Genomic DNA, 24,635 nt, shown 5'->3' with positions numbered 1-24,635 from the left:
GGGTTAACGTTATCAACCCTTAGGTTCATAGGCCTGGGGGCTCTGCTCATGGTCATCAGGTAGTTAACGTCTTTCATTTGGTGGGGTTTTTAGTATCTGCAAAACAACTCAGGAAATGTGCATCAGATACTGTTATCTAGGTGCTTTAGAGAGGAGCTGAAGCAGAGGAAATGGCAGAGAGGTCTGTCCTGGGAAGCCCCATACGGTTCTGCTCAGTTACAGAAGTCCTTAACTTAAATTCTGGGGACTTACTTTATAACATAATTTTGAGAAACACTATGTGATATTGAAAATGCTACATGGCATTTTGAGGGACTCTAAGGAGCTCCAGTCCTTTGTGTCTCAGGGCACAAAGAATTCAGTTTGAGGCAAAGTGATAGGTAAGAAGTAATTTATTAGAACAGGGTGCTTGTGAGGCTTATAAATGGGCAGGCGAGAAGGTGCCCCACCGCAAGAACTTAGTGGGCTACAGTTTTATAATCAAAGGAGAAGTCAGAAAGGGAGAAAACCACTTTCTTCCTCATTCTTGAGTAGATGTCATGGTTCCATCGTCAGCTCCTCCTCTATGTCAGGTGGGGGAGTTTTTTTGGTCCGTACATGGTCAAGACACTATGACTGTCACTATGACTGTCATGCGGGGAAGGCAGTGGCACCCCACCCCAGTGCTCTTGCCTGGAAAATCCCATGGGCGGAGGAGCCTGGTGGGCTGCAGTCCATGGGGTCGCTAAGAGTCGGACACGACTGAGCGACTTCACTTTCACTTTTCACTTTCATGCGTTGGAGAAGGAAATGGCAACCCACTCCAGTGTTCTTGCCTGGAGAATCCCAGGGACAGGGGAGCCTGGTGGGCTGCTGTCTATGGGGTCGCACAGAGTCAGACACGACTGAAGCAACTCAGCAGCAGCAGCAGCAGCATGACTGTCATGACACTATGGAAGAATTATCTCAGATCTCAGTCCACTGAGGATCTTGCACTTTGAAATGTTACCTTTCCATAAATTGTTGTTTTTCGTGTGTGCAGAGAGCATGTCCTCGGGGTCACTAACTCACCAGGCTCACTGGGCAGGATGTGGATCTCATGCCACCGTGGTTTTACTGTCTGGGGGCATGTCTCATGCTTCTGTTGTGTGGTTTTGTTGCTAAGCAGCCCTGCTTGGTTTTGTGGTTAAGCAAACCTGCTTTCTTGAGTGATCATTAACTTACAAGGGTCTCCCATACTTTTTTCTTGACTTATAATCCCCTAGTGGGATTAACTGTTTAATTACCAACTTTGTCTCTTTACTATGTCCCTATCAGTATTCTCAATAGTGAATAAGGGCACCTAAGAAATGCAAAAAGGCAAAATGGCTGTCTGGGGAGGCCTTACAAATAGCTGTGAAAAGAAGAGAGGCGAAAAGCAAAGGAGGAAAGGAAAGATATAGGCTCTGAATGCAGAGTTCCAAAGAATAGCAAGAAGAGATAAAAAAGTCTTCTTCAGTGATCAATGCAAAGAAATAGAGGAAAACAACAGAATGGGAAAGACTAGAGATCTCTTCAAGAAAATTAGAGATACCAAGGGAACATTTCATGCAAAGATGGGCCCGATACCGGACAGAAATGGTATGGACCTAACAGAAGCAGAAGATATTAAGAAGAGGTGGCCAGAATACATGGAAGAACTGTACAAAAAAGATCTTCACGACCCAGATAATCATGATGATGTGATCACTAAGCTAGAGCCAGACATCTTGGAATGTGAAGTCAAGTGGGCCTTAGAAAGCATCACTACGAACAAAGCTAGTGGAGGTGATGGCATTCCAGTTGAGCTATTTCAAATCCTGAAAGATGATGCTGTGAAAGTACTGCACTCAATATGCCAGCAAATTTGGAAAACTCAGCAGTGGCCATAGGACTGGAAAAGGTCAGTTTTCATTCCAATCCCAAAGAAAGGCAATGCAAAAGAATGTTCAAACTACCACACAATTGCACTCATCTCACATGCTAGTAAAGTAATGCTCAAAATTCTCCAAGCCAGACTTCAGCAATATGTGAACCGTGAACTCCCTGATGTTCAAGCTGGTTTTAGAAAAGGCAGAGGAACCAGAGATCAAATTGCCAACATCTGCTGGATCATGGAAAAAGCAAGAGAATTCCAGAAAAACATCTATTTCTGCTTTATTGACTATGCCAAAGCCTTTGACTGTGTGGATCACAGTAAACTGTGGAAAATTCTGAAAGAGATGGGAATACCAGACCACCTGACCTGCCTCTTGAGAAATCTGTATGCAGGTCAGGAAGCAACAGTTAGAACTGGACATGGAACAACAGACTGGTTCCAAATAGGAAAAGGAGTGCGTCAAGGCTGTATATTGTCACCCTGCTTATTTAACTTCTATGCAGAGTACATCATGAGAAACGCTGGACTGGAAGAAACACAAGCTGGAATCAAGATTGCCAGGAGAAATATCAATACCCTCAGATATGCAGATGACACCACCCTTATGGCAGAAAGTGAAGAGGAACTAAAAAGCCTCTTGATGAAAGTGAAAGAGGAGAGCAAAAAAGTTGGCTTAAAGCTCAACATTCAGAAAACGAAGATCATGGCATCCGGTCCCATCACTTCATGGGAAATAGATGGGGAAACAGTAGAAACAGTGTCAGACTTTATTTTTTTGGGCTCCAAAATCACTGCAGATGGTGACTGCAGCCATGAAATTAAAAGACGTTTACTCCTTGGAAGAAAAGTTATGACCAACCTAGATAGTATATTCAAAAGCAGATACATTACTTTGCCGACTAAGGTCTGTCTAGTCAAGGCTATGGTTTTTCGAGTGGTCATGTATGGATGTGAGAGTTGGACTGTGAAGAAGGCTGAGCGCCAAAGAATTGATGCTTTTGAACTGTGGTGTTGGAGAAGACTCTTGAGAGTCCCTTGGACTGCAAGGAGATCCAACCAGTCCATTCTGAAGGAGATCAACCCTGGGATTTCTTTGGAAGGAATGGTGCTAAAGCTGAAACTCCAATACTTTGGCCACCTCATGCAAAGAGTTGACTCATTGGAAAAGACTTTGATGCTGGGAGGGATTGGGGGCAGGAGGAGAAGGGGACGACCCAGGATGAGATGGCTGGATGGCATCGCGGACTCGATGGACGTGAGTCTGGGTGAACTCCGGGAGATGGTGATGGACAGGGAGGCCTGGTGTGCTGTGATTCATGGGGTTGCAAAGAGTCGGACACGACTGAGCGACTGAACTGAACTGAACTGAAGAGGTCTTTGGGCTTCCCTGATAGTTCAGTTGGTAAAGAGTCCACGTGCAATGCAGGAGACTCCAGTTCAATTCCTGGGTTGGGAAGATCCATTGAAGAAGGGACAGGCTACTCACTCCAGTATTCTTGGGCTTCCCTTGTGGCTCAGCCAGTAAAGAATCTGCCTGCAGTGCAGGAGACCTGGGTTCAAGCCCCTGGAGAAGGGAAAGAATACTCACTCTAGTATTCTGGTCTGGAGAATTCCATGGACTGTATTGTCCACGGGGTCACAAAGGGTCGGACATGACTGAGCGACTTTCACTTCACAAGCGATCTTCAGAAAAATCCCTTGCCAATGTCTAGAGTCTCCTATGTAAATCTTCTTATGGAAATCTCTTTTTCTACAGATATATATATTTTAAAGGCAGATCACTATTCTGGGTAAATGAGCAGAGCCCCCCCCCCCCCTTTCCAATCCTTGGCCAGCACACTGGCTCCATGATTCATAACAAGAGCAATGCTTATACCAGGTAAGGTCAGGAAGTAGAAAAGTTCTTTCCATTTTTCCTCTTCTTGAGAATAATTGCTGACTTGAAGGGAAGGTCTTCAGTTCTTGTTTGCAGGGAAACATCTCCATTTTTAACCAGAAGTCTCTGAGTCTTTTCTACTTTTCCAGTATTCTTTTTAATAATCTACCCCAGTTGTTCTCTAAGTGTAGGATGAGAACATTTCACAGCAGTTCCACCCAGTTTTGATCTGAATGTGTGTGTGTGTTCGTGTGTGTGTGATTTCAACAAAGAGTTGACAGCCACTTGCTGCAGATAAAAGGTAGGAGCTGAGGCATAATATCAAGCCTACATTCAAGAAAGCTTAAGAAACCTGCATCATCTTTGCTTAATGAATAAGGAAGTAGTCAATGTAGTAAACAGTTCACTCCATGAGTTAACACTGTGATGAAAATGACCAAGTAAATAATTTGATAGCTGTAGATGTTTTTATATTTCTGAGACTATAATGTGTTGTAACCATTGCTGACTTGTTTTGAGATCTTGTGCTATGGACTGAGCCTCTGAAAATTCTGGTAATCCAGGAAATTCAGATTATCTATCCCAACTTTGACTTATAGAACTCATAGCCTATATAGGCTACACCCTCATGTTTAATGACATGACCCTAGCTTATACTTGCTTTGTGAGGCCCTGGGGAGGGGAACCTTTGACCCAGGAAGTGCTGGTAAGCAGATTTCAGCACAGTATAAGGAAGGAGAACTATCAGAAAATACAACAACCTGATTAACGTACTTTAAGGTTCTTTGTAATTTTTCACTACTCTAAATGGTTCTGCTCTGAACATCTTTGAACGATAGCCTTGAGTACTTGCTCAAATACATTTCTAGAAGTAGATTTCTAGAAGTAGAATAAGTCTGTTGAAAGGTATATGAGTTCCATATTTTATAGAAACTACCCAATTGCCTTGTGAAAAGCCTGTATCAATTACACCTCATAAACGGCACCCATTTCCATATAGCCTCATAAGTATGGATCAGTGTTTTTCATTGTTGCCAATCTGGTCAGTAGTGTTTCCATGGTGGTGAATTGCGCTCAGAAATTCAGCTGTGGGAGCAGAAGGTAAACAGGAGTGGGAGGGACAAGGGAGTGTCAGATGAGAAGCAGCGCCTGTGGAGATGAACCAGAGAGAGGCCTCGATATTCATGCAACAGGCACACAGGGTACGGAAGTCAAAGCGCGATAGTGTTTGAGAAGAGAGATCAAACCAAAATGCCACCATCTCTACCAAAATGTTCATCTATTTCTAGAATCTACTTAGACCTAGACATCCCTTTACTGCATGTACCAAGGAAGAAGGTCTTCCCTGGTGGCTCAGAAAGTAAAGAATCTGCCTGCAATGCAGGAGACCCGGGTTCGATCCCTGGGTAGGGAAGATCCCCTGGAGAAGGGAGTGGCAACCCACTCCAGTATTCTTGCCTGGAGAATCCCATGAACAGAGGAGCCTGGCGGGCTACAGTCCATGGCGTCTCGAAGAGTTGAACGCAATTGAGTGACTAATACAGACTCACACCCACCAAGGAAGAAAGCACACACAGAGTGAGCTCAGCCAGACTGAATGGGTCAGATACTTTGGCAACACAGGAAATATATTTCACTAAAATAAATAAAATGATGGCCTTGAGGTCATAAAATTTCTGGAAATTCTGAAGTCTGGAAAAAAGAGAAAAATTGGGGGAGAAATGTAATCCTTGTTTTTCTAGCTCTTTTTATAGGGAGGGGTGTGTGTGTGTGTGTGTGTGTGTGTGAGTCACTCAGTTGTGTCTGACTCTTTGTGATCCTGTGGACTGTAACCCGCCAGGCTCCTCTGTCTATGAGATTCTCCAGGCAAGAATACTGGAGTGGGTTGTCATTCCCTTCTGCAGGGAATCTTTCCAACTCAGGAATTTAACGTGGGTCTCCCACATTGCAGGTAGATTCTTTACTGTCTAAGCCACCAGGGAAGCCCTTTTACAGCTATAAAGTTGTGTTATTAACAATGAGGAATTTTATTTCCTCGTGAAACGATCATGTATGACTAGGGCTTATTAACACAGTGTTAATCACTCCTACTTGCACATTTATTTTGTTGCACCGAGTCTTAGCTGTGGCTTGTGGGCTCTAGTTCCCTGACCAGGGATTGAACCCAGGCCCCCTGCATTGAGAGTGTGGAGTCTTAGCCACTGGACCACCAGGGAGTCCCTGAACTTCTTTTAAAATGCCTTAGTATTTGCATTTAAGAGCTGCTGATCTTAAATCCATACTCTGTTTTTCCATTTATGAGACATGAAACAAACTAGAAATAATCATCAATATGCAAGGAAAATTAATAAAATACTGGATTGGCCAAAAAGTTCATCCAGGTTTTCCACAAAACATTGCAAAAAGCCTGAATGAAATTTTTGCCCAACCCCATAGTTATGTCTATACACTTAGAGTCTGACCCTCGGGGACTGGGTGAGTGTAAGAGAAGAAGCCTTTATTTTCAGCAAAGTTACTGGGAAAAAAGTAATAAAAGGGGACTGCCTTAAATTTATTAACTATAATCTATTATAATGTGCAACCTTGCCTAATGGAGTGCATTTGAAAAAAAAAAAATGTGACCTAATTCCTAGTAACTTGCAGTGTGAAAATAGACCCCAGACTCAGTCCCATCCTTCTAGCCGTCTATCTGCCTATCCACATACTCACTCATCCATCCATAGCCGATAGGACTAATAATCAAGGCATGTTTACTATGTGCCAGAAAATGTTCTAAGGCTTTATATGGATTATCTCAAATAATCTTCCCCAAAATGCTATGAGGTGGGATTGCTAGATGCAAACTATTACATTTAGAATGGATAAACAACAAGGGCCTACTGTATAGCACAGGAAGCTGTAATCAATATCTCGTGATAAGCCATAATAAAAAATAATACAAATAAAAGGACACTAGCATATTCAAAAGCAGAGACATTACTTTGCCAACAAAGGTCCGTCTAGTCAAGGCTATGGTTTTTCCAGTGGTCATGTATGGATGTGAGAGTTGGACTGTGAAGAAGGCTGAGCACCGAAGAATGGATGCTTTTGGATGTGAAGAATGGATGTGGTGTTGGAGAAGACTCTTGAGAGTCCCTTGGACTGCAAGGAGATCCAACCAGTCCATTCTGAAGGAGATCAGCCCTGGGATTTCTTTGGAAGGAATGATACTAAAGCTGAAACTCCAGTACTTTGGCCACCTCACACGAAGAGTTGACTCATTGGAAAAGACTCTGATGCTGGGAGGGATTGGGGGCAGGAGGAGAAGGGGACGACAGAGGATGAGATGGCTGGATGGCATCACAGACTCGATGAATGCAAGTCTGAGTGAACTCCAGGAGATGGTGATGGACAGGGAGGCCTGGTGTGCTGAGATTCATGGGGTCGTAAAGAGTCGGACACGACTGAGCGACTGAACTGAACTGAACTGAACTGACACGTGTATAACTGAGTCACTTAGCTGCACAGCAGAGATTGGCACAACACTGTAAATCAACTATACTGCAATAAGAAACAATTAAAAATGTTATGAAGTAAGTGCTATCCTTATCCCCACTTTAATTTTTTTTTTTCCACCTCATTACTTGGCTTGCGGGATCTTAGTTTCCCAACCAGGGATCAAACTTGTGTCCCCTGCAGTGGAAGCGCAGTCTTAACCACTTAAAAATGGGATCTGAAGACTTCCTGATAAACACAGAATTACCATATGAGCCAGCAATTCCACTCTTAGGTATATTCCTGAAAGAATTGAGAACATGTATTTAAATAAAAAGTTGTATCGGGATGTTCATAGCAGCTCTATTCACAGTCGCCCAAAGGTGGAGTCAATCCAAATGCCCTTAAACCCATGAATGGATGAACAGTGTGGTTTTATTTATTTATTTATGTGATGTAATATTATTCAGCCATAAGGAGTGATGTACCACACATGCTACAGCATGGTGAACCTTGCAGACTTTAAGTGAAAGAAGCCAGGCTCAAAAGGCCGCATATTGTATAATTCTATTTGTATGAAATATCTAGAATAGGTAAATCCATAGAGACCAAAAGCAGATTAATGGCTGTCTGAGGCTGGAGGGATGGAGCAAGAAGGAAGTGACTTCTTATTGAGTATGAGGGTTTTGTCTGGGGTGATGAAAAAATTTTGGAAATAGATAGTGGTGATGGTTATACAACACTATAAACATATTTACGGTGAAGATCGCTCAGTCGTGTCCGACTCTTTGCGACCCCATGGACTGTAGCCTACCAGGCTCCTCTGTCCATGGGATTTTCCAGGCAATAGTACTGGAGTGGATTGCCATTTCTTTCTCCAGGGACCTTCCCGACCCAGGGATCGAACCTGGGTCTCCCACATTGTAGACAGAGGCTTAACCGTCTGAGCCACCAGGGAAGTTAATGCTACTGAATTATATACTTTAAAATGGTTAATTTTAGGGAGTTTCCTGGCAGTCCAGTGGTTAGGACTTTGTGCTTCCACTGCAAGGGGCCTGGGTTTGATCCCTGGTTGAGGAAATAAGATCCCCCATGCTGCTTGATGCAGCCCCCCAGCCCCCTCAAAAAAAGAAAATTCCAGTGGAAAATACTTAGAGGGTTTCCCAGGTGGCGCTAGTGGTACCACTTGGGAAGATGTACCACTTCCAGTGCAGGAGACATAAGAGATGTGGGTTTGATCCCTGGGTCAGAAGATCCCCTGGAGAAGGAAATGGCACCCTACTTCAGTATTCTTGCTGAGAGAATCCCACGGACAGAGGAGCCTGCTTTATGACCATGGGGTCATAAAGAGCCAGACATGACTGAGCATCTGAGCATGTGCAAGAGAGGAAGTTTAGATACACTGGACTAAGCTGAAAATGTCAGTGACATTGGGTACTGTTGATTAAGCACATGCTAATGATAAACAGTATATTCTATCTAGTCTCCACAGTGACCTTGAAAATTTAATGTTATTATTTAGTTTGTACGTGTGGTAAAACACACATAAAACTTACCATTTTAACTGTTTTTAAGTGTATAATTAATTCATAGCACTCACATTATTGTACAACCATCACCACCATCCATCTCCTGAACTTTTTCATCTTCCCAAACTGAAACTCTGTACCCATTAAACATCAACTTCTCCATTCCCCTGCCTCCCATCCCTCGAAGCCCCGATTCTATGGTTCACAGTCCCAGATCCAGGGCTATTTACTGGGGTGGCATATAAAACTAAGACATGGCCATTCCCCAGGTCTGTCTAGCCTGTGTACCCGCCCTTTAGCGACCTTGATACTGCCTTTTCCCACCAAGTTAGAGAAGGCCAATTGCGGGAGGACAGTGTTGCTGAAGTGCGCAGAGGGGATGCCTGTGGCTGGGTAGTAGGAAAAAGAAGTCAGCCAATGGAATGTGGTTGGGATGAAAGGCAGGGATGCAGGGTTTTCAACAGGAAGCTCAGTTAGGAAAGGGGAAGGTGAGAATTGGGAACATATTGCTTGCTTTTCTTCCCAGATTGTTCAGAGGGGTACGTGAGTATTTGCATGAGGATGTGCTTTGAAGAGACTGGGCTGCTCTGCACACTTCGTTAGAACTCACATTACAACAGAAGTAGATTTATTTAAAGGGATACCTTAGCAGAGCAGTTTCGATCGGAGTTGCAGATGACAAGGTGTTTAGTGGGTACAAACTCATCCTTTAAGACATTGATCCACAAGGGGAGGGAAGAAATAGTACATTGCTTGAGACTTTAGGAGCCTGGCAGGCTACAGTCCACAGGGTCTCAAGAGTTGGACCCAGAAAAGGTCTCATACATATGGCTCTGTTTTTATTATATCTTTTTTTTTTAAGTTTAAGGTGTACAACGTAATGATTGTTGAGTATCCATTTAGTGAGCATCCATCATTTCATATAGATAAAACATTAAAGAACGAGAAAAAAATTTTTTTTCTTCATGATGAGAACTATTGGGATTTATTCTCCTAACAACTTTCATTTATAATGTACAGCAGTGTTAATTATCTTTATGATGTTATAGTGTTACATCCCTAGTACATATGTATCTTATAACCACAGGAGAGGTAAGAGATGTGGGTTCGATCCCTGGGCTGGGAAGATCCCCCTGGAGGAGTAAATGACACCCCACTACAGTATTCTTTCTGGGAGAATCTCATGGATAGAAGAGGCTGGCAGGCTACAGTCCACAGGATCGCAGAGTCGGACACAACTGAGCGAGCGGCAGCAGCAGGAATTTGTACCTTTTGACTGCGTTCATCTAATTCCCCTTCCCACCCCCACCTTTGGTAGTCACATATATCTGATGTGGCTGATCTTTTTTTCTATGACTTTATTTGTTTTTGAAATAACTGACCCACAACACTGTTACTTCCTGGTATACAGCATCAGTTCAGTTCAGTCGCTCAGCTGTGTCTGACTCTTTGTGACCCCATGAATCGCAGCACACCAGGCCTCCCTGTCCATCACCAACTCCCAGAGTTCACTCAGACTCACATCTATCGAGTCAGTGATGCCATCCAGCCATCTCATCCTCTGTCGTCCCCTTTTCCTCCTGCCCCCAACCCCTCCCAGCATCAGAGTCTTTGCCAGTGAGTCAACTCTTCGCATGAGGTGGCCACAGTACTGGAGTTTCAGCTTTAGCATCATTCCTTCCACAGAACACCCAGGACTGATCTCCTTTAGAATGGACTGGCTGGATCTCCTTGCAGTCCAAGGGACTCTCAAGAGTACAGCATAGCGATTTGTTATTTCTATAATTACAAAATCATCACCAGGAAAAGTCTAGTTGTCATCTGTCACCATGCATAGCTATTACACAGTTATCGACTGTATTCCTCACACTACATTTTATTCCTGTGACATTTATTTTGTAACTGAAATGTACCTCTTTATCTCCCATCTTTTTCTTGCCTCCTCCCAACCTCCTCCTCTCTGGCAGAAACCTGTTTGTTCTCTGCATCTATGACTCTGCTTCTGTTTGGTTGTGTCTGTTCACGTGTTTCTTAGATCACCCATGTAGGTGAAATCATACAGTGTCTGCCTTTCTCTGCCTGACTCATTTCTCTTAGCATACTACCCTTTCATTCCATCCGTGTTGTTGCATAGCAAGATTTTATTCTTTTTCATGGCTGAGAAATATTCCTCTGTGTGTGTGTGCGTGTGTGTGCATACCACATACCTTTATCCATTCATCTATTGATGGGCACTTAGATTGCTTCCATATCTTAGCTACTGTAAATCATTTAGCATTTAACATAGAGGTACATTTTAATTTTCTTTGGATAAGTGCCTAGAAATGGAATTTCTGGATCTAATGGTAATTCTGCTTTTCTTTGAGGAATCCATATACTGTTTTCCATGGAGACTCTGATTTGATCCCTGGGTCAGGAAGATCCCCTGGAGAAGGAAACGGCAACCTACTCCAGTATTCTTGCCTGGGAAATTCTGTGGACCAAGGAGCCTGGCAGGCTACAGTCCACAGGGTCTCAAGAGTTGGACCCAACTTAGCGACTAAACCACCTCCCTGTACTATTTGCATAGTGGCTGTAGCAAAGTACACTTCTACCAACAGTGCACGAAGGCTCTCTCTTCTCAGCACCCTGGCCAGCACTTGTTATGTTGTTCTTGATAAAAGCCATGGTGTCAGGTGTGAAGTGATTCTCATTGTGGTTTTTGGCTGCACTGCATGACTGTTGGGTCTATTTTCCTGACCAGGGACTGAACCTGGGCCACAGCAGTGAAAAATGTGGAGTCCTAACCACTGAGATGCCAGGAAATTCCCCTCATGGTGATTCTGATTGTGTTTCCCTGATGATTAGTGATGTGCATCTTTTCATGTGTCTGTTGGCCATCTGTATGTCTTCTTTGTAGGAAGAGTATTTATTCAGGTCCCCTGCCCATTTTTTCATTGGGTTGTTTGTTTTTTATGTTGGGTTATATTATGAGTTCTTTGTATATTTTGGATATTAACTCCTTGTCAGATCTATCATTTGCAAATATCTCCTCCCACTCAGTAGGCAGCCTTTTCCTTTTGTTGGTAGTTTTCTTTGCTGTGCAAAAGCTTTTTAGTATGATATAGTCCCATTTGTTTATTTTTGCTTTTGTTTCCCTTTCCTGAGGAGACATATCCAGAAAAAATATCGCTAAGACCGATGTCAAAGAGCAGACTGCCTGTGTTTTCTCCTAGAAGTTTTATGGCTTCAGGTCTTACATTTTAGTCTTTAATCCATTTTGAGTTTATTTTTGTATGTGGTATGATGCCATCTTTTCCCCATTGTATATTCTTGCTTCCTTAGGTTAACTGCCCGTATAGGTGTGAGTTCACTTCTGGCCTCTCTATTCAGTTCCTTTGATCTGTATCTGTTTTTGTGCCAGTACCATACTGTTTTGATTACTGTAGTTTTTTAAATTATAGTTTGAATCAGAGAATGTGGTGCCTCCTGTTTTGTTCTTCTTTTTTAAGATTGTTTTGGCTGGGTTATCTGTGATACTAACAAAGCTTAAGCTTCAGATTTCTACTTACACAGGCTTCTTCTAAAGCACTCTAAGTACTTTTAGAGTTTTTCTATTTTATAATTTTAATTTAATGTTATTTTTTCCAAAGAGCACCCCCCCCCATATTGTTTAAGCTTCAGCATACACAAAATGTAGACCCACTCCTGCACAAAGGGGAAAAATCTAGTGAAATCCCATCATACAAATATAATCATGGTTAATTCTCCAGATGTTTTCCCTATGTATCAATACATTACTCTTTTCAGAAAGGGATTGTACTCTGTGTAGTGTCTGGCAACACTATTTTTTTCCTTTAATGTATTTGAGCCTCCCCCATCCCTGCCAGGGGCTCCCCTGGTGGCTCAGTGGTAAAGAATCTGCCTGCAATGCAGGAGACCCGAGTTCAATCCCTGGGTTGGGAAGCTCCCCTGGAGGAGGTCACAGCAACCCACTCTAGTACGCTTGCCTGGAGAATCCTGGCAGGCTGCAATCCATAGGGTTGCACAGAGTTGGACATGACTGAAGCGACTAAGAAGCAGCAGCACCCATTTTTTTGATTATGAAAATATTTGATTAAATAGTTCAACCAGAAGCAAAATATAACAGAACTAAGCCAAAAGGAGAAAGACTGTACAGATCGCACCAGACACATGGAGAGAAGGGAGTACGTAGTTCAGGCCTCAGTTACCGACACGCTGCCTCAGTAACTTATGTGTCTGCTTGGTGTCTCTTAGCACAGCTGTAATTATACAATTATTTGTGTGATCTTTATTGACCTCAGCCTCCTCCATGACATTGTAAACACTTTGGGATAGGATTGGTCACCTGATACATAGTAGGTGTTCAGCAGATATCTGTTGAATAAATGCTTGAGTGTCTAGATATTGAGGATTGAGTTCAAGGGGATACTGGGTGTAGAAATTAGTAGGAACTCAGCCAAGAGTGTCAAATGTCAACGAGTTGTTGGGAAGATGTGTTTTAGCGAGAGTGGCGGTGCTGCACCTGGAGGGCCAGTAAGCAATGGCCGACTTAACTCCTGTGCCACAGAATGCAGCGGTGGCATGTTGGAAAGGACACTGATAATTTAAAAAGAGAAGATGTGGTTTTAAATCTTTTTTGAGGGGAGGGGAATTTTTTAAACTAAAATGGGTGCCTGATACATAGTACCTCTCAGCATAGTACCGGATACATAGTCGATGCTCATTAAATAATTTTTGATTTTGAATCAGGAACCAGAGACCTGTGTTTGGCTTGGGAGTAGAAGCAAGATGAAACTGAGTTGAGAGGAGACTATTCACTTAAGCTAGTCAAAACTGAATTCGGTTACGCGCGTGTGTGGCTTAGACTCTGAGATGTATCACCTCGTGGCAAAGCTATCTCTTAAACACTAATAATTGCCTTGGGAGTCAGTGGCAGAGGGCAAGGAAAGGGTGTATGAGGTAGAGCTGCCACCCCAAAGCTCCAGTCCATCCTTTGGGTGGTGACAATTCCATAAGTGACTTCTGGGGAATCCTCTTCCGCAGCTGGGGAGAACTTAGTACTTTTTCACAATTATATCCGGATGGTGAGGGTATGGATATTGCATGTGTTTGGGCAACAGATCTGCAGCCACCTTCTACTGACTCACTGGGAAGGCACTGGAAACCAATGGCCAGAGGGCCCAGGAAAGAGCTATGGCCCGAAGACTATAGGGTCATCTGTTTACCCCTGACAGTCTTGTTCCTTTCAGGTGGAGGAGGACCCAGGACAATGGCTGCTGCTCATGATTTGGAGATAGAGGAGGATGTGACTCTGAATATGGATAGAGAGATGAAAGAAGAGCTGGAAGAGGAGAAAATGAGAGAGGGCAGGGCAGATAAAGACCCCTTCAAGCCTAGAAAGGTCCACAGGATTGTCTCAAAATGGATGCTTCCTGAACCGGTGCGAAGAACATACCTGGAAAGAGCTAACTGCCTCCCGCCCCCCGTGTTCATCATCTGCGTCAGCATCGCCGAGGTAAACGTGCCGGGTGGTGGGCACTCGCGCAAGGACTCCTGGGGGGCTGCAGATACACTGGGGCTTCAGCTCACACCTGGAGGGAAGACTGGGGAACACATGAAGAGAGCCTGGGGCGGCAAGCACAGCGCACACAGAGCCCGACTTTGTCCTCTTCAGAGCCCCCTCCCAGGCTCCTTCTGCCTTCCCAGGACTTGCAGTCAAGGGTTGAGTTTTATTTTTCAAACAACTCCTCTGCCCAGCAGTGACCACAATCACAGTGGCTTCATTTCATTTTAGTTGGTGGGGGCTTTAGAGATCAAATAATCTCTGGGTTTCCAATTGGTTTGATCTCATGAACCAGCTTTGATTGATTGGTAAGGTCTATCAGGAGCTCTGTGTTTAAAAGAGCTATAGGTTGCCTCCAGATTTCAGTAGGAAAAAATGGGATTGGGATCTTCTAGTGATGTCGGCTCTGGGCAGCATGTAGTGAGTATCAGACTCTGGTCCTGTCAGCTGTTTTGTTTTCCGGAAAAGAGTGGGGTGACTTGCCCAAGGCCGCATACTTAGTTATTTGACCAGGACCGGGCTTCTCCTGAGCCTTATCTCACCCAGCTTTTTCTCCCACACCATGATGCCTCATAAAGGAATTGACAGAGTATGGCCGCCTGTGGGATGTGACTTAGGGGCACTGTGTGTGTTAGTCACTCAGTCATGTCCGACTCTTTGTGACCCTGTGATCTGTAGCCCTCCAGGCTCCTCTCTCCGTGGAATTCTCCAGGCAAGAATACTGGAGTGGGTTGCCATTCCCTTCTTTAGGGGATCTTCCTGATCCAGAGATTGAACTCAGGTCTCCTGCATTGCAGGTGGATTTCTTTTACTCTCTGAGCCACAAGGGAAGCCCCGACTTAAGAGTATGAGAAAGTTGCTGCTGTTATTCTCTTAGTTCCCACCGATGCCTCAACTTTCTTATCAAGGACTGTATTAGTCAGGGTTCTTTAAAGAAGCAGCGTCAATAGGATGTACACACACACACACACACACACTATCTATCATCTATCTATACACATATACGAAGAGAGAGAGAGATTGATTTAAGGAGTTGGTTTATGTAATTGCAGAGGCTTGGCAAATTTAAAATCTACAGGGTGGGCCAGCAGACTAGCAACCTGGGGATAAATTGAAGTTCAAAGGCCATTTGTTGGCACAATTCCTTCTTGCTCAAGGAATGTTTGTTCTATTAAGCCTTCAACTGATAGGAGCTCACCTGCATTACAGAGGGTAGTCTGCTTTATTCACAGACACATGTAGAATGATATTTGACCAAATACTGTGGTCTAGTTACGTTGACACATAAATTTAACTATCATAGGGACCTGGCCTCTTACGGCTTATATAAAGATAAGGTCAAAATGTGGCGTTCCTGAAAGAAGCTTTGGTCAGTGCAGCTTTGATTGGGGAAGACAGAGAAACCAGCCCTAATTCATTGAAGGAGGAAACTGTTCAAGGGTGTGAATATTAAGTGGTGGGGACCCTTGAGGACCATCTTAGGGGGTTAATAGTACAAACAGTGAAATGTTAAAATCATTTTTTCCTTTAGAATCAGAAATGACAAGAAGGCCCACCATCACCATTTCTACTCAGTATTTTGCTGGATGTGACAGACTGTACATTAAAAAAAGGAAAGGGGGAATTCCCTGGCAGTTCCGAGGTTAGAATCCGATACTTTTACTGCAGGGGCCTGGGTTCAATCCCTGGTCAAGAAACTAAGATCCTGCAGACTGAGTGGTGCTGCCAAAAATGTTTTTTAAGCAAATTTTTTATTGAGTAATTTTAGCTTTATAGAAAAGTTACAGAGATAGTAAGAGAGTTCCTTATGCCCCTTACCCAGTTTCTCCCAATGTTAATATCTTACATTTCCATAGTTTTACACTTGTCAAAACTAGGAAACTCATATTGAGATACCAGTATTAGCTAAACTCCAGGCTTAATTTGAATCTTGCCCGTTTTTCCATCGGTGACCTCGAACCCGGGGTGTCGCACTGTGTTTACTCGTCACATCTCCCCACTCCTCTCTGACCTCTGACCCTCTCTCAGCCTTTGCTTTCCGCGGTTTTGATAGTCTTGAGGAGTACTGGCCAGGTATCCTATGCAGTGTCCCTCTGTCTGGGTTTGTCCGATACTTTTTCTCATGGTTAGACTGGAGTTGTGGTTTTGGGGGAGGAAGACCACAGGAGTGAAGGGCCCTTCTCATCACATCACGTTCGGGAATGGGGCGCATCCACGTGCCATCCCTGTGACGTGGGCCTTCGTCACTTGGTTCCGGTCCTGTTTGCCAGGTTTTCCCACTGTAAAGTCACTATTTTCCCCTTTGCCTCCTCTGTTTTTCAGAAGCCAGTGGTGGCCTCATTTCCTATTAAGTTGCAGATGAGTGATTAAGTTGCAGATGAGTGATTAAGTTGCAGATGAGTGATTAAGTTGCAGATGAGTGATTAAGTTGCAGATGAGTGATCAAGTGGTGAAGGTGGGAAGTGGAAGGCACAGGAGGGGAAAGTGGGTTCAAGAGGGACTCTTCTTTGAAGTTTGGTCTAGGGCTGCTCCTAACTGCTGGAAGAAGCAGGAGACGCCTACAGTTACACGGTCAGATATACAGCAGGGAACTGAATTCTGCCATCTGAGCACATGCTGTGGAGCGGTAATCTTAAGAGCAAATTCTTTCAAACAGAGGTAGTGCCCGTGGGCTTTAATGGGGCTGCTTTCTGCAGCAGGTATAGTTAACTTTAGTGTCTGCCCCTCCCTGTCAGCTGGCGGTATTTATTTACTATGCTGTATGGAAGCCTCAGAAACAGTGGATCACCTTGGACACAGGCATCTTGAAGAGTCCCTTTATCTACCGTCCTGAGAAGCGGGAGGAAGCCTGGAGATTTATCTCGTACATGCTGGTTCATGCTGGGTAAGCAATGACAGTTGAGTCACTGATGTCAGAGGTGACTGTAAGTAACCATAGCCCTGAACATTTGTTTGGTACTTTATTAACTTTTTATTTTATATGGGACTATGAGTCTTCCCTGGTGGCTCAGATGGTAAAGCATCTGCCCGCAATGCGGGAGACCCAGGTTTGATCCCTGGGTTAGGAAGATCTCCTGGAGAAGGAAATGGCAACCCACTCCAGTACTCTTGCCTGGAGAATCCCACGGATGGAGAAGCCTGGTAGGCTACAGTCCATGGGGTCGCAAAGAGTCGGACATGACTGAGTGACTTCACTTTCACTTTCACAGTTGATTAACAATGCTGTTAGTTTCAGGTGTACAACAGAGTGATTCAGTTATACATGTACATGTATCTGTTCTTTTTCAAATTCTTTTCCCAGTGAGGTTGTTACAGAATATTGAGCACAGTTCCCTGTGCTATAGGTGGTGCGACCCTGTGGACTGTAGCCCACCAGGCTCCTCCATCCCTGGGATTCTCCAGGCAAGAATACCGGAGCAGGTTGGCATTTCCTTCTCCAGGGGATCTTCCCGACCCAGGGATTGAACCCTGGTCTCCTGCACTGCAGGCAGACACTTTAACCTCTGAGCCACCAGGGAAGCCCTTATTATTGATCAGGCACTTTTATATCCATAATCTTGTTTGATGCTCCTGGCAACCCTAGGAGGCAAGCACTGCTCCTGCTGTTTTGTGTGAGGCTTACGGGAAGTAGTCACTTGTAGAGTGAGGGTCTCAACCCATTAGTGCTAACTCCAAGTCCAGTGTACTTTGTATTGTAACTGCCTAATATTGGTATTTACGTAGGAATACCAATATCCCTGGTGGCTCAGACGGTAAAGCGTCTGTCTACAATGTGGGAGACCTGGGTTTGAGTCCTGGGTTGGGAAGATCCCCTGGAGAAGGAAATGGCAATCCACTCCAGTACTATTGCCTGGAAAATCCCATGGACAGAGGAGCTTGGTAGGCTACAGTCTTATGGGGTCACAAAGAGTCGGACAGGACTGAGTGACTTCACTTTCATCGGTGAGAAGAGACCAAATTATCACCAAACCAGAATTGTGTCCCCCAAGTTGTGTGGTGTTGTTAAATGTTTCCTTTAAAATGTGAATTGCCAGTGCCTTCCTCCCCACCTCTGACAAAGTTAAAAACGTAATTCATCAACATTTTGATGGGTGTAAAATAGTTTATTTAGAATAATACAAGCAATAGGTGCCTGCCTTTTAGTTTCGGTTACCGTCTCTTCAATGCTAATAGCCTTTTATGACCTCACTCAGAATTCTGATTCACCATACCCACTTAAAAAAACTAAAGCATTTTGCTACATAGCAACTAAATCAAGGATTACTGTTACAAGGAAATTTGCCAAATGATATTCAGAGAGTTTCCATAGATGCTTGTGGGGTTTGACAAGCAAAATAATGTCAATTTCACTTTAAAAGCATTTGTATTCAACAATGTTATATACCAAATTATAGTATATTTATATGAGAGAAACCAAGTTTAGCTAGTGTTACTAGGTAAACATTTTTTTTTTTTCCATTCTGGTAAATTTAAAACCTTTTAAATACAGAACTGGGAATGAGGTTTCTCTTGCCATATCTGTTTTATTTATTTCTTCGGCTGTGCCAGGTCTTAGCTGTGGCATGTGGGATCTGGTTTCCTGACCAGGGATCAAATCCAGGCCTCCTGCATTAGGAGTGAGTGCAATCTTAGCCACTGGGTCACCAGGGAAGTCCCACCATCTGTTTTATTAAAGACTACCCTGAGCTTGCAAGAGATGTTTAAAAACCTACTGAAATTTCAACTCAATATGAGTGAATTAGTATTCTCTCAGCATTACTGTGTGACTAAAACAAAATCAAGTGTTAAGGCTGACATGTGATGGCAACTGTCAGCTAAACCCATAATTGCAAGCTTATATTCCATTCCTTAAAGCTTCCTCACTGCTCTGTTTGACATTATCAGCAATTACTGTAAAACAAAACTTATAAAGTAAATGTATATTTCAAAAATGTCCTTTTATCTGCTTCACATACTGAAGCTCAAGATTTTATCTCTTTAAAAAGTCACCTAACAAAAAAAAAAAAAGAAAAAAAAGTCACCTAACAAAATTAGAAAATGGAATTCACATTAAGCATGTTCTTAACTAGAAACAACATATCAATGCCTCCTGTTAACCTCCCAAGGAAATAACTGCCTGGGCTAGTCATAATGTTTGACAATGGTGTTTGTCTCTGCAGAGTTCAGCACATCCTGGGGAATCTTATTATGCAGCTCAGTCTGGGCATCCCCTTGGAAATGGTCCACAAAGGCCTCCGAGTGGGGTTGGTGTACCTGGCAGGAGTGATAGCAGGTCAGTGTTCCGAATATAACACAGAATCAACATCTCTGGACTCTTAGGAGGTAATAAGCAAAGGTAATACACTTTTACATCAGGATTTACTGCATTCTAATATGTGCTAGGGCACCTGGTAAGTTTAGAAATAAGTTAACTAGAGATAAGCATATCGAGAGGTCTTTGTGCCCATTCTCAGGTACGAGTTCTACGCGATTGGAAACTGTGAGTAGTTTGGTGTCCAGGTACTGGGTAAAGGACTAAAGCCAGAAGATCCTTATGTCCCAAGACTAATGATTTTGGGAAATAACGTGATCAAATTTGCATTTAAGAAAGATAACTTCAAGAGAACATTGAGAATAGCTAAAGGGACCCAAAGACTGGGTGGGGACTAGCATCCTGGGACTAGCAGCATATGCCAATGATCTCTCAAATTGGGTATGCCAAAAATTCATTAGGGTGTGGGCAGGAAATATTAGAACCCCTATCTATCCATTTATTAGAAATTTTAAAAATTAAACTTTTTACTTTGAGATAATTACAAATTCACACTCTAAGAAATAAATACCTATAGGTCTCACATACCCTGTAACTAGTTACCCCCAATGGTAACAGCTGACAAAACCACAGTACAGTATCCTAATCAGGATATCCACACTGATACAGTCAAAGTACAAAACATTTCCAACATCACAAAGATTCCTCACAGTTTCATTTTTATAGCCATACCCCCTTTTCTTCTACCCCCCTGGCAACTCCATTAATCTGTTCTCTATTTCTATAATTTTCTCATTTCAAGAATGTTATATAAATGGAATAATACAGAGTACAGCCATTTAGGATGAGCTTTCTTCACTCAGCATAAGTCTCTGGAGAGTCATGTAGGTTGTTGCCTTTATCAACAGTTTATTCATTTATATTGCTGGGTAGTATTCGATGGTACGGATGGTATACTATCACTAGTTTAATCATTCACTTACTGGAGGATATCTGTATTGTTTCCAGTTTTATTACAAATAAAGTTCCAGTAAGCACTTGTGTACAGGTTTTTAAAAACATAAGTATAGTCTGGTGAACTTGAGTTCTCATTTCTCTAGGATAAATGCCCAAGAGCAAGTTGGTTGAGTTGTATGGTAGTTGCATATTTAGTTTTGTTAAGAACCAGCCAAAATGTTTTCCAGAATGGCTGTTCCATTTCACTTTCCTCCCAGTACTGTGCAAACAATTCAGTTTTCCACATCCTCGCCAGCATTCGGTGTTGTCACTATTTCTAAAAACATTTATTTTTGGCTGAGCTGGGTCTTTGTTGCTGAACTCGGGCTTCCTCTGGTTGTGGCGAGTGGAGGCTACTCTCTGGCTGTGGTGTGCGCGCTTCTCATTTCGGTGGCGTTTCTTGCTGTAGAGCACGGGCTCTAGGCACACAGGCTTCAGGAGTTGTGGCGCATGGGCTTAGCTGCCCCGCAGCATGTGCGATCTCCCTGGACCAGGGATCGAACCTGTGTCCCTGAAGTTGGCAGGTAGAGTCTTAACCACTGGACCACCGGGGAAGGCCACTGTTTTTAACTGTAGCTGTGCTCACATGTGTGTGATCTCATCATGGTCTTAACTTGCATTTCCCTAATGGGCTAATGATGTTAAACATCTCTTCATGTGCTTATTTGCCATTTATGTATCCTCTTCAGTGAAATCTCTGTTCATGAATTCTGCCCACTTATCTAATTAGACTTTTCTAACTGTTAAATTTTGAGACTTTATATATCCCAGACCTAGTCCTTTATAGAATATGTAGTTTACAGATATTCTCTCAGTCTGTAGCTTATGTTTTCATTGCCTTAGCAGAGTCTTTCACAGAGCTAAAGGTTTTAGTTTTGATGAGGTCTAGTTTATCAGGGTTTTCCTTTTACGAGCCATGCTTTTGGTGTCATGTCTAAGAACTCTTCACTGAGCCCTAAGTCTTGAACTTATTCTCTATGTTATCTTCTAAAGTTATGTTTGGCACTTTACATTTAAATATGTGATTTATTTGAGTTGGTTAGTTAAAGCATGAGGTTCAGATTTTCTGTTTGTCTGTGACTATCAGAATAAACTGCTGAATGGACCATTCTTCCTTCACTGAGTTGCTTTTACATCTCGTCAAAAATCAGGTGGTTGTAGTTTCATGAAACTATTTCTGGGTTTTCCTTTTTGTTTCCTTGATCAATGTGTCTATCTCTCTACCAATACCACACAGTCAGTACCACTGTAGCTGTAAGTCCTGAAATGAGAGAGAGGGACTCTTCTCATTTTTTGCTCATTTACTGATTAGTGTATGTATTTTTCTTTTAAAAACAGTTGGGTGTCTGTTGTTTTTTCTTTTTTCTGTGATAACAAAAGGCTCTCACTGGTAAGCTACTTACAGGTGTTGAAAAACAGACACGACATATGTCCCTTTGAAGACACAGTAGTATTTTTCTCTTAAGAAGTGAGAATGTAACTGCTTTTCCAAAAACACTCATGCTTTGAAAAGGGCATTTTGAAAACTTGGTTATTGGAAATCATTCCATCATTATGTGATTTTTGCTGCTGAAGAAGATGAAGTAACTCTTTTAAGTTCACACTTAAAAAAGCCAGCAAACACTTTTCTCATCTGATTTAAAATTTCTCAGCGGGGAGTTTTAGTAAATTTTAAACTTAACTGATTGTAACACTTCCTGATTACTTTGCAAGGACAACTGACTGACGTTAGGGAAGGTAGGAATCAACAGCCATATTATGACAAATTTTTTGGATAACTGGAATAAGCTTAGACAATGACGGGGCTTCCCCAGTGGCTCAGAGGGTAAAGAATCTGCCTGCAATGCAGGAGACACAGAAGACACGGGTTCCATCCCCGAGTGGGGAAGATCCCCTGGGAGAGGAAATGGCAACCCACTCCAGTGTTTTTGTCTGGAGAATTCAATGGATTGAAGAGCCTGGCGGGCTACAGTCCATAGCCTCACAGTCAGGTGTAGCTGAAGAGACCTGAGTGCATGCACACGCACACGCGCACACGCATATGCACACACACACGCGCACGCACACACACATATGCACATACACACACGCACGCACAGACAATGATGCAATTCTTCCAGTTGAAACTGAACATCACTTTTTAATTTCATATTTTAAGTGACTAAGAAAAAAATTTCTATGGAAAATAACTGACCTTAAAAGTACATCTTCGTGGGTCTTGGTGGCGGCAGCTGTGGAGTGAGTGCAGAGGGGTGCCGATATAGGGGCCCAGCTGGGCACACTGGGCCACAGGGTCCTCTCCCCAGTCTGGCTCCTGTGCAGCCTCCTCGGGAAGCTGTTTTAGCGCTCCACCCCGGCCATCGTGCTCCACACTCGGGACATCAAGTACCCGCTGTGGCTCATCAACAAGGAGGTCATCAGCCAGGATGTCTGGCGGTTCTGCTTTGCTCTGCTGTCACCCCAGCACATGCTGGGCCTCCCCGTTGGCCAGCACATCTACCTCTCTGCTTGAATCAACAGGAACCTGGTCCTTTGGCCCTACACGCCCGTTTCCAGTGATGACGACCAGGGCTTTATGGACCTGGTCATCAAGGTTTAAAGACACCCATCCCACGTTTCCCTCTGGAGGAAAGATGTCCCAGTACGTGGAAAGCACAAAGACTGGAGACACCATTTGAGTGCTGGGGCTCCAGTGGGCTGCTGGTCTACCAGGGCAAAGCAAAGTTTGCCATCTGTCTGGACAAGAAACCCAACCCTGTCTTCAAGATGCTGAAGTCTGTGGGCACGACTGCTGCAGGGACCGGCACCACCTCAGTGCTGCAGGTGACCCATGTCATCATGAAGGACCCCAGGGATCACACCATGTGTCACCTGCTGTTTGCCAACCAGACTGAGAAGGACAGCGTGCTGCAGCCTGAGTAGCAGAAACGGAGGAATGAACATTCTGCATGCTTCAGGCTCTGGTACATGGTGGACAGAGCCCCTGAAGCCCGGGACTACAGCCAGGGCTTCCATCCCTACCACCTTCCATCCCTGGAGGAGGAGCCTGCTGGTACAGATGCGCAAACCCCTGCCCACGAGCCAGTGTACCTGCCTTGACCACGTGGGCCATCCCAAGGAGTGCTACTTTGCCTTCTGATGGATGGGCGCTGGCCGCTGGGCCCACCCCACATTGACTGTGCCCTGTCTGCACCCACTTCTACCACTGTTCATTACCACCACTTTCCCTCGCATTTCCTTCTATGGCTGGGTTCAGCCTGGTTTGCCCATGCCTGGGAGGTCACCCTGCTGGGCTGGCACTTTGCCTTTGGGAGCAGGGCTCTGTTACAGGTGGGCCGCTTCAGCCACCTTTAGGGCAGATTCCTGTTTGCGCTTCACCACAGACACTTGGGCCCTTGCCCTTCCTCACCCCACTCTCGCCCCCAACACACACACTACTGGGTAGAGGCTGCCAGCACCATGCGGCCCGCCCTCCTGAAAGCATCCTGCACTCTGGAAATAAATATGAAGGTATTGGTAGCCCCTAGTTGCAGGTGCTAAGCCCGTACCCCCTGCCTAGGGACCCTTGCCTCCTCTTCCCACCTGCCATTCCACCCTGGCAAGGAGCCTCAACGGCCCCCACTCCCTCTTCCTAAGGCCCAGCAATCACAACCCTGTGCCAGTATAACTAAGGGTGTCTTGGGCAATCACCATTTTTCATGTGCATTTGTCTCATTTCTGCTTCAGGGCCACCGCCAGGCCTCAGCACCTGACCCTGCATGGCAGAAAACCAAAATGTCCCTTTGGCAGGGGCTGCTGGGGTGAAAGTCTACCCCCATCCCAGGGCCCAGCAGGCCTGGCCAGCAGAGAGTTAGGCTCTTCCTGGGGCTGGAGCGGGAGGAGGGAGCTAGCTGAGGGCCCTTCCAGCTGGCACATGAGCCCTCCCAAAACCTCAGCCTTTCCCTCAAAGACCCAAACATTTGAGAGGCTTTGGAAGTTCCAAGCAATCAACTTTCGATCATGTGCCTTGGGGTCCTGGGCCGCCAGCCCTGGTGGCAAAGCTAAGACCGTGTGTATTTATTTGTCTG

At 44.1% G+C, this 24,635-nt stretch overlaps 1 protein-coding gene and 1 pseudogene across 1 annotated transcript in view; both read left to right on the top strand.

Annotated features, from left to right (window-relative positions):
- The window catches only part of RHBDL2 (rhomboid like 2), a 61,063-nt gene that overhangs the window by 12,121 nt on the left and 24,307 nt on the right, over positions 1-24,635 (top strand). The window contains exons 2-4 of the mRNA XM_069549500.1: positions 14,008-14,273; positions 17,057-17,205; positions 19,481-19,593. Coding sequence (XP_069405601.1) covers positions 14,028-14,273; positions 17,057-17,205; positions 19,481-19,593 — 508 coding nt within the window. The 5' untranslated portion in view covers positions 14,008-14,027. The remainder of the gene's footprint in view (positions 1-14,007; positions 14,274-17,056; positions 17,206-19,480; positions 19,594-24,635) is intronic.
- On the top strand, positions 19,869-23,667 carry LOC138428431 (NADH-cytochrome b5 reductase 3 pseudogene; annotated as a pseudogene).

The sequence above is a fragment of the Ovis canadensis genome, chromosome 1, assembly GCF_042477335.2.
Source record: "Ovis canadensis isolate MfBH-ARS-UI-01 breed Bighorn chromosome 1, ARS-UI_OviCan_v2, whole genome shotgun sequence".
Classification (NCBI taxonomy): Eukaryota; Metazoa; Chordata; class Mammalia; order Artiodactyla; family Bovidae; genus Ovis; species Ovis canadensis.
The sequence above is the reverse complement of the archived record's forward strand: the minus strand, read 5'-3'. Positions and strand labels throughout refer to the sequence as shown.